We start from the raw sequence: 9,302 nt of genomic DNA on the forward strand, positions 1-9,302 counted from the left end.
CAGAGTCCTGAAGCGGACCCTCCCATGAGTTTTCCAATCAAATCCCACATTTCCCCCAAAAGCCCACATGCACCTTCCCTTCGCAAAGAATTCATTTATCCTCTGTTCCAGTCAAGGTCAATGCCTGTGATATCGTAATTAAAGAAGAAAAAGGAAGAAGAAAGTTTTCTGTCTTCAAATGAAGCCTCAAATTTGTGAGCTGTTCAATCAGATCTTTTAAACTCACTTAACCCCTGATTAATCCCCAGCGCTCTCCAGTTGGCCAAGCTTCCCGCTAATGAAATTAAGAGCAAAGGAAGCCTGCATATTAGATTCAGCACACATCGCCGGGACCGGTCGGAGACTTGACGAGCATCCGGAGAATCACACCGGCAGCACGGAGCAGCCGCTGCATGGATGTGAGGGAAGAGTCCTCATGTACCAACAATGAACAGGAAAGTTGGGCTAGAAGTAATAAACGCAAGTTATTTGATCACATATATATTCTTTTTATTTTGTAAAATGTCAGCAAGGACCAGATTTACAATACAATGTCAAATTATTATTGTCTTGAATCTAAATTGCTAGATTATCCTGCTTTACATACAACAAATTAAACACATTCTCCACATAATATACATTTATTATGTCTGTTTGAAAATACTGTGACAACATTTCTTCATAAGTCTGTATTGGCACTTCAAAGTACTTCATTATACAGAGCAAGACATTTTCTCTGAGTCACAGACATTGGTCCCAGTCTTCAGGCACAGTACTGAACATGAGTGTGGTGACAGGACAGAAGAAGGCTGCTCAGATAAGCAGTGAGAGGCTTGTGTGGCGAGTCTGAGGTTCTGATCGGTCAATAAAACAGGAAGTCATCAACTTCAAGCCATGGGCAGCTCGTGATAGGCTGCATATCGTCCGGTCACGTGATGGTAGATCTGTCCAAACAAGTACAACAAAATCACTTGTATGCAGACAAGTTAAACATGGAAACAAAATGTCTGTGTGTTTCTTGTCCCCACCTGCCTCTCGATGTCCGCCAACAGGCTGCTGGCTCCCAGGCGGAACAGCAGCGGGCTCAGCCAGTCGTTGCCCAGCTCCTCTTTGATCAGAGTGAGCCACACCAGAGACTCCTGAGCCGTGCGGATCCCCCCCGCCGGCTTAAAACCCACCTGAGGGAACACACACTCCTCGGTCAACAGGACACACACTCCACGTCAAGCATGAGAATAAACTTTAAGGGTACGTGCGATGTGATTTCGGCCAATTCCCACAAAATATTTAAAGTTTTGGGTCTCTTGTCAACGTAATCAGAAAGAGCAGCTCTGGACTAGAAGCAAAATGCCTCTTCATGGATTTAGTTTTAGATTTTATTCTTCCCAGCATATCAACCATCAATCAATTTCTGAGAAATTTGGAGATGATTAAAATGTGGGATTACACCGGGTTTAATAAACATATATTTTATAAAAATGGCAAATGCAACTTAATCCAGATTAACTAAACATTTCTATCTGCAAATAAAACACTGCATTTATCCACCCGTCATGATAAATGTGTGCCAACTTGTTTATTTGAATTGTATGTTTTGTTATTATTTTGCTGTCTTTCTTCTCTCTTCCCTCCTTTCTTTATCAGTTAAACATAAAACCACTCAACACCCATCATAACCAACACTTAAAAGTTTGCATTTTATAATAAAAAACGACCCTTTCGTTGTCATTTATTGTATTAACAAAACAACTCAACTTAATCGAGAACTAGAATTTTTTTTGTATAAAATAGAGAGTGGAGAAGACGGCATAAGGCTCGTCCACAGCGTACCTTCTACACAATAACCAGGAAATAGTCAGGACCCACAGAAAACAGAAGGAACTGTACCTTGTGGCCCGTACACAGGAAGTAGTCACGGATGGCCCTCACCATCACTATGGCGACAGGGTAAGTGGCATTGACGGACTCCTTTCCTGTGGACGTCTTGATGAAGTCCGAACCTGTCAGTTACCAAGAGGTGAAATGGTGACTTCAGAGTCCAGCGGATATCATTCCACTCAGCGGCTCTGTATTGAGATGAGCTGGTGTGAGGCTTCAGACTGAGGATGGACAGGGCATTACTCCCAACATATGCTGCTGCTGCTGATGATGATGATGGCGCACAGAGGGCAGCTGCACGCTCATCAATAAAATCCTTCATTTTTCCCTTTCCCTTCCTTCACAGCCAATTATGTTTTATCAGCTTTCCTGATAAAAATAGAAGATGAAATGACACTCTTTAACAGATTACCCACAAACTGCAGGAAAGGGGGGAAAAAGTCATCCCTTCTGCCTCCCTGGTGTATAATGACTGTTCATTACTGAGCAGAACAAGATGAACATTTTCCAGTTCATTAAAGACATGTTCTATGTGTTTTTCCACTCAGGTCTTTCTTTCAGCCTCTCTCCCCTCTTCCTCAAACTGGCATAATCCTTAAGATTCGCTATGGGGAGTCTTAATTACCAGATAATGGATAACGGTTATTAAATGCGGGTGGCGGTAATGAAGCTCTATTCATTTGCGTGGGCAGGGGGATACTGGCGGGGAACAGCGGAGGAAAATAGCCTGCATCAGAGATTAATAGGTGAAATTATCATTCAATTTCAGGAATCTCATACGCAATTCATAGGAACAAGGGGAGATTAAGGAGCGAGTGTGGCGACAAAAGCAATGCATTTAATAATGATCTCTATCAGAGCCCCTGACAATTTGGCTCTGTAATCGGCTTATTATGTGATGGCTAGTTAAGCATAGTGTGTGCGTGCGTGTGTGTGAATGTGAGAGAGAGAGAGAGAGAGAGAGAGAGAGAGAGAGAGAGAGAGAGAGAGAGAGAGAGAGAGAGAGAGAGAGAGAGCTCCAGAAGGCGAGGTAAAAAGTTTTGCAGCAGCGCCACAAACCGGAGGACTGCCGGATTTACACCAGAACTATAACTGTCCAGATTTATTTCTCTGTCCCCTCTGCAAAATAATGTATTGGCAGAAGGGCGTTCATGTTCAAAGCCCCAGCGGACTGGAATACTGCTGTTTAAACATGCATTATCATCTCACTTTCAACTGGTCTGCACTTGTTATTGATGAAACTGATATTTGAAACTGATCTGCTCGACTGTCTCTCAAATTGTAATGATTGTATGTATTACTTGAATTCTACTTAATACGTGGTTTGTCTTGTTCGTCATGGTTTACTTTTTGTTTATGTCTGTAAGTTGTTGCTATTGTCGGGACCCCCTTGAAAGGGGTTTATCCCAATAAATAAAATGTCTATATATAACTTCCTTTAGAGTTTTTAAAATCTCTTTATTGCCCAATGAAAATCAGACCACTGTGTTAACATATAGAAGAAAAATAACTTCCTGTAAACGGTCCAAACACACGCTCCTTTCTTTTCATAGAGCTGTGATTCGGTTATTTGAGCAAAGCCAGCAGTAGTGAAACTGAAACCCTTTTAATATCAAGGAGCTGTGTGGGAAGAGTTTCTTTTTCTGATAAGTTGTTTATATAAGTTATTTGATGCTATAAAAAGTGGGTCTGACATCATGGCTGACAGCTGAGCTATAAGGGTAGAAACGTCAAGGAGAGACTTAACCTTTACCTTTAATATCTGTGATTGTTTCAAAATAGACTGTATATATTGAGTTTTATAAGAACGTCTTTACATAAAGGTCTTGCTAGCTATGTTTCTTATACACAAATCACAAGTCTGTAATGGAACATGCATCGATTTGATCATTTAAGAGGACATATTGTGCTTATTTTCAGGTTCATATTTGTATTTGTGCCTCTCCGACATGTTTCTATGCTTTAATGTTCAAAAAGCTATTTATTTTTCTCATACTACTTCTTTTCACCCTCTATCGGAAACCAGAGCCCAGTCTGCTCTGATTGGTTAGGAGTTTAGAGATGCCCCGCCCCCGCATCACGTAGAATGTGTTGGCCAAAGTTTGCGCAATTGTTACAAAGTGATATCAAAAATGTGACTGAGTGATTTTAATGTGAGCCTCTACACAGCTTGTGTACATGATGATTGATTCAAATAAAAGTGTTTTTTCTGTATAAGAATAAGCCTATTTGCCAATATGTTAAGAATGTAAAGAATGTGAAAACTATCACATTCAATTCATATTTTCTTTCAAGAGACACAAACGGATGCATCAGATTGGAGCGGGACTTACCAGCCATCATGGACACCAGGCTGGCCTTGTAGACGTTGGTGAAGGTCCCCAGCTCTCCGATAGCCAGGATGGTCTTCATGTGGGCGTCGCCACAAGCCTCCCGAAACTGACGGATCTCATCGTACATGGCTGCAGGGAGAGGAAGGCAACACTAATAAACATCATTCATCCAAGTGAACAAAGGGGCAACCTGGAGAAACTTTGATGTCATTACCAAAATGATAAGCAAGTATTTCAATTAACAGACCAAGAGTAAATGATTTCCTTTGTGACCAGTTAGCATCTCAGGAAAACAAGTTTGAGATCAAGCATATTTGAGCTACCTAAGGACATTTATTCTTGCTTAGCTTGTCATATTTTCTATGTAGTCGTCTGATTTCAAACCAAAGACGGAGGTTCTGGAAAATGATTCTTCCTTACAGCTTAAACCTTTTCAGCACAATCTCCAATCAAGGTCCACTTTCTTATACAATTACAGCTGTTAGTAAGACCATCTGCTGTCATTAAAAGCTCCGGTACAAACAGGTTAGGGGACATGACTGAATATTGTTTGACTTGACTTCCATTCCAATGTAAAAATTTAACTATTTATATATATTGTTTGAGCATAAACATAAATAAAAAGAAACAAATGTCCTAACATTTTTGTTTTTAACCCAGGACAAAGTCAGTGACCAGTGATCTCATCATGTGTTCTCAGCGTACCTTCCCACTGCCCTGTGATAGCGAGCGTCCTGTTGATGACGATGTCGATCTCTGTGGCCCCGTCGGCCACGGCCAGGCGCACTTCCTGGAGGCGGGTCTCCAGCGGCGTCTGGCCTGCTGGGAAACCAGTGGCCACTGAGAGAAGAGGGAGAGCACACCGTCAGTGAAGCATCAAGTCTCAATCATTTCACACACACAGTTCATGTCCTTCAAGTCAGGTCAGCTGACTTACCTGAAGCAACAGGAAGGCTGGAGTTTGCTGCTTTTAGTGTTTTGACGGCATCAGCCACACGAGACGGATACACACACACCGCTCCTGTCGTCACTCCTGAAACATCAACAGAGGAAGCAGAGCAAGCATGAAGAAATGCGGTGATAAACAGGTCTGTGTCGCCCCCTGCAGGTTCAATTCAATCTGACATGCTGAACAGGAAGGTAAGAGTTTAGTGTTCAACATCATCGTCTCATCCCAATAGATTGGATTAATTAATTCAATAAGCACCACTTGACCTGCCTAGCTTTTTTTTTGTGATGTCACCATGTGCCCAGAGTTCAACTATTAAATGGGGACTCTAATAAAGCTGTATAATGTCTTTACTTATTATGTACAGAACCAGTCAAAAGTTTGGACACACCTTCTCATTCAATGGTTTTTGTTTATTTTACCTCTATTTGACTGAGAGAAGCCAAGAGTGTGCAAAGCTGTCATCAAGGCAAAACGGGGCTAATTTGAACAATCTAAAATATAAATCATATTCTGGAATGTTTAACACTTTTTTGTTTACTAGATAATTCCATTTGTGTTCTTTTATAGCTTTGATGTCTTCATTATTAATCTACAATGTAGAAAATAATTAAAATAAATAAAAACCTTAGAATGAGAAGGTGTGTCCAAACTTTTGACTGATACTGTATAGCTAATAAATCAGTTAGGCAACCATAGGAAGATTAAATGGCAATCATTTCAAAATGTAATCATCGGTTTAAATTATTTCTAAAGTAAAGACGGTTGCTGTTTTATAGCATAGATTACAACTGGTTTGTCTACAATATTGACACAAATCTGCCTCCATAGTTTACAGGTACAGGTACAGCTACTCAACACTGGTGTGTGTGTGTGTGTGTGTGTGTGTGTGTGTGTGTGTGTGTGTGTGTGTGTGTGTGTGTGTGTGTGTGTGTGTGTGTGTGTGTGTGTGTGTGTGTGTGTGTGTGTGTGTGTGTGTGTGTGTGTGTGTGTGTGTGTGTGTGTGTGTGTGTGTGTGTGTGTGTGTGTGTGTGTGTGTGTGTGTGTGTGTGTGTGTGTGTGTGTGTGTGTGTGTGTGTGTGTGTGTGTGTGTGTGTGTGTGTGTGTGTGTGTGTGTGTGTGTGTGTGTGTGTGGCGTGTCAGGCAGCAGACCTTTGTCGTGCATGTCCATCTCCTTCAGCAGGTCATGTCGCACCGGCTGGATGGCCTTCAGACACAGCCGGTGGACGTTGGATGGAGTGTCATCTCCAGCCAGAGTGGTCAGGTCGATGCATGTGACAGCCTTCAGCAGCCAGGCAGCCTGCAGGACAAACACAGATTTATAGTTTAAGGTGTATTGTCTTAACCACAACCTTACCAACACAAAATAAAAATGAAAAATAAATATATGCAAATGATAAAACAGTTATTAGTAAGTAGTAGTATGGGCTTGTTGGACACAGGTGAGAGGAGAGGTGTACCTGCCACTGTTTCTTAGGGAGCTTCTGTCCTTGGATTTGCTGAGCTCTCTTCAGGACGGCCTGTGTATTCACTCTCACTTTGGAGACCCACTCCAGGTCTGACTCCCATGAGCAGGGAATGAAGAAGAGAAAGAAAAACACTTCATTAGAAAAAAAGTTAAGTAATACAAATAAAAACAGTCCGCACTTATGACTAGGGATGTCCCGATCACCTTTTTTTGCTCCCGATCCGATTCCGATCATTTGATTTTGACAATTTGCCGATACCGATTTTTCCCGATCCGATCTTTATGCAATGCATTAAGAAAAAAAAAAGGTAACAGATAACGGCTGGTCATCCAATGCGATGAATTCAGCTATCTAGTTATTTGTTTGGCCTTTTCACTGTTCTGGGGCAGTTTCTCTTTCCTTTTAAAAGTCTCTGAAAGTGTCGGTTGTTTCAGTGCCGTTACCTGAGTGGCCGCTGTGTACTCTCTGTTCTTTCCACCACGCGGAACCTCCGCCTTGCAAACATTGCATCTGGCTGTTACACTGCCTTCGCTTTCAATTTTATAATACTTCCAAACTCCTGACATTTTCTCTGTCCCGACTCCCGAGTCACCAGCTGAACGTAGCCTCTCGTTAGCTTACTGCTACTATTAGACACTGCGCCCACTCTGTTGCCAGATTTCAGAGAAATAAGCAACCAGGTCTATGAAAACAAGCCCAAAGAAAGCAACACATACATGATGTTGTGTAATTTTAAACCAAAACTAAGTCCTCAGGATGACTTTAAGACGTGAACATGGTAATTTTTGTTTTGTAACATTAAATAAAAAAAAAAATAATTATAAAAAAAAAAAAAATCCCGATCCCCGATTTTTTTCTCCCGATCCCCGATCTTTTGAAAATCACGTGATCGGCTCCGATCCCCGATCACGTGATCGGATCATCTCTACTTATGACACCTTAGACATTTCTACTGACCCTTTTTGCTATAATTAAAATGATTAATAGAGGCCTCACCTATTGGGAACTGTGGTCAGATGGGAAAAACTCTAATATTTTACTTCATCCAAAACCGCTTGACTTTCTCATGTGACTGTGGGAAAGTCAAATGCAAACAGAAGGATTTCCATTAGGCTAACACAACTCCGTAAAGCATTAGGATTTTAAGTAAGTACTATTTAAAAAGGGCTGATATTTAACATTGACCATCCAGCATGTAGCCTACCCCAGATTGTAAACTATAAACAAGCCAGTCTTTGAGAGAGAGTGTATGTGATGTAGTAACTAAAACAGTGTGAATACAGGTGATGCATACAGTAGGCTAACAGCCCCACGTTGAAGGCACAACTTTTAAGGGTAGCTCGGTCGTAGGGACTGGCTTGGTGGCCACTGGTTCGAGTCCCAGTAAAAAACAATAAAACATTGTATGGACTAGAGAGGTGCGAGTTCACATACTGGGCACAGACACCGTTTCCTTTGGCAAGGCATTGAAACCCCATATGCTCCCACATGCACTAATGTGTATCGGTCCTTTTAAATGTGTGTTTTACTGTAAATACAAACTGATAGAAGACTGAATTGGTCTTTTCTGTCTGTTTCTTCTTCTTTTTAAGTATAATAAAATGTCAGGCTGAAGGTAAAGCTGAGGTACAGGAGGGTTGAACCAGTCAACTGAGCAGAGTGTCATGAGTTCTCAATTACACTGTAGCCCATAATATTCAACAGTATGGTGCCAGAATACATGTCAATATGTCCCATGTTACAGTATGTTGTCTGTTTTACAATGGGTTAAAGTTACACATTAACATTTGCATGTTCAGCAGGTCAGTTACCTCGAAAATGTTACTTATTAACGTTAAAGTGTCAAAATATCAAGCTACACTGAAGTAAGCTAACTAGCATTAGCTTGTATGGCTGTTCTGTTTCCAATAAAGACACCATATAATGTCACGGTGATTTTTTTTACATGAAATGTTTATCAAACGTTAAATAAACCTAATAAAAGTTGTGGTAAACAAGACACAGCTAGCCACATGTGTAAAGGAACATTATTAACGTTGCAGTTTAACAGTTGTATACTTTAGTTTTTAGCTTTTATGTTATAAGCTACTCACCGAGGTTCATCCCAGGGTTTCTGGCCGACATGCTGAAGGACGGATAGTTTTTATTCACGTTCAGGTGTAAAAATGTGCAGCAGTAGCCACCGTTAGCTGAGCTGTCAACTCTACTCTTCTTCTTTGGTGTTTTTTGCGGTTGCCAACCCAGCTCAGAGGTGCATTACTGCCACCATCTGGACCAGAGTGAGTAAAGAGATGGGGAAAAAATTGATTATTTCACCTAAATCAGTTTCTTTAATTCCTACTAATTTCTACGTATGTACTCAGATCTTGTACTTGAGTAAAAGTAGAAGTAGCAGAGTGTAGGAATACTCTGTTACAAGTAAAAGTCCTGCATTCAAAAGGTTACTCAAGTAAGAGTAAAGTATTATTGTTGGAGCCAATTTGCTTTGGGTTGTTCACGCGTCATCATCCAATCTGCGCACCTGGGAGGTAATTAACCTATATGTGGGCACAGGTGATCAGCTGGGATGAGAGGTTAGAGAGGAAGCCACACGTTTTTCAACCGTGTTGACCGTGATTGTTTGTGTCTGAGCGTGTGCGTGATCGTTAGTTTTAAACAAGATTTTAGATAGGCCTACGTGAGTCGTAAAAGAAC

General features: G+C 41.1%; 1 protein-coding gene across 1 annotated transcript; it reads right to left on the minus strand.

Annotated features, from left to right (window-relative positions):
- Nucleotides 1–464: 464 nt before the first annotated feature.
- On the minus strand, nt 465–8,862 carry dera (deoxyribose-phosphate aldolase (putative)). The gene is made up of 9 exons (XM_034112315.2): nt 8,702–8,862; nt 6,600–6,697; nt 6,292–6,439; nt 5,128–5,223; nt 4,896–5,030; nt 4,191–4,319; nt 1,867–1,979; nt 1,008–1,157; nt 465–923 (listed from the first exon to the last, which is right to left on the minus strand). Exons 1-9 carry the CDS (start codon nt 8,730–8,732, stop codon nt 867–869), a joined length of 957 nt encoding a protein of 318 aa, XP_033968206.1. The 5' UTR covers nt 8,733–8,862; the 3' UTR covers nt 465–866.
- Nucleotides 8,863–9,302: the final 440 nt, after the last annotated feature.

Source organism: Pseudochaenichthys georgianus, chromosome 23 (assembly GCF_902827115.2).
Source record: "Pseudochaenichthys georgianus chromosome 23, fPseGeo1.2, whole genome shotgun sequence".
Classification (NCBI taxonomy): Eukaryota; Metazoa; Chordata; class Actinopteri; order Perciformes; family Channichthyidae; genus Pseudochaenichthys; species Pseudochaenichthys georgianus.